The sequence below is a fragment of the Trypanosoma conorhini genome (genome assembly GCF_003719485.1).
Source record: "Trypanosoma conorhini strain 025E chromosome Unknown Tco_14.4_contig_01332, whole genome shotgun sequence".
Classification (NCBI taxonomy): Eukaryota; Euglenozoa; class Kinetoplastea; order Trypanosomatida; family Trypanosomatidae; genus Trypanosoma; species Trypanosoma conorhini.
In genome coordinates, this window is record NW_021705364.1 from 335 (window position 1) to 1,309 (window position 975).

At 58.7% G+C, this 975-nt stretch overlaps 1 protein-coding gene across 1 annotated transcript, besides 1 other annotated feature; it reads right to left on the reverse strand.

The window, feature by feature from the left end:
* The first annotated feature begins 54 nt into the window (after positions 1 to 54).
* Positions 55 to 83: a microsatellite.
* A 245-nt stretch (positions 84 to 328) lies between these two features.
* On the reverse strand, positions 329 to 973 carry Tco025E_09872 (uncharacterized protein; the record flags this gene model as incomplete). The annotated part of the gene is made up of 1 exon (XM_029376675.1): positions 329 to 973. A coding segment is annotated over one exon (645 nt), but the record flags the coding sequence as incomplete, so codon positions are not given.
* Positions 974 to 975: the final 2 nt, after the last annotated feature.

The following is a 975-nucleotide window of genomic DNA, read 5'->3' on the forward strand; positions in this document are numbered from 1 at the left end:
CGCCCATTTCCGCTTCGCCCCACCCACCGCGTGGGGAGCGCACGGGGACCACCCAATAAATACAAGAATAAAATAAAATAAAAAATAGTGACGTATTGCAAACCCACAGAAAGCTCGCACGAGATTCACGTCGATTCATTGTCTAGGACTGATTGCGTCCATGTTAATAGCCACACAAACGCACGCTCGCTTTACAAGCACAACTGGACTCACGTTCAGGCCCACCCCGCGCAAACCCACAGCTATTACTGGACACAGCGACGCTGTTACACATGTCACAGGCCACGTACGTCCTTGCTTCAAAGGAACCGCGCAGCATACTTACCCATTATAACTCCACTGCCTCCATACTCTCCCAATTTGCCCCAGACCCGGAGGGCCTATCGCGCCGTAATTCCCTCGTATTCCCAAGAGAGGCATCGTCGCAGCCTTCGGCGATCTCGTCGCCCCTCGGCACCTCCACACTTGCAAAAGTCCCTGGTGCTCTGCGTCCGCGACTGGAGCGCCTGGGCAGCCCGAACGACTGTGTGGCGTACGCTGCGGGTCCTGGGGGTGTCATCCAAGAATTCTGCTGGACTGCATTTCCCTGCTCACGGGGAGGACACATGGGGAAAACTGGGTCCTCAAAGGAGCCCAACCCGCTTCCCCACCTCTGGTTCGCTGCATACCGCACATCGCCGCTCAGCTCCCGCAAGACCATGGGCGTCACCCACTTGGACTCATCGACACCGCGGCAGCAACAGCAGCATATGATAATTGTCAGTGCAAGAGCCGCAATAAGCGGCAGCACCACGGCAAGAATAAGGACATACCAGTGCTTCTGTACCCACGGGACCACCACCTCCTGCGGCGGCAACGTAGTTGTGTTGGTTGGCGGCCGCGTCGTAGTGGGGGTTGGCGGCCGCGTCGTAGTGGGGGTTGGCGGCCGCGTCGTAGTGGGGGTTGGCGGCCGCGTCGTAGTGGGAGTTGGCGGCC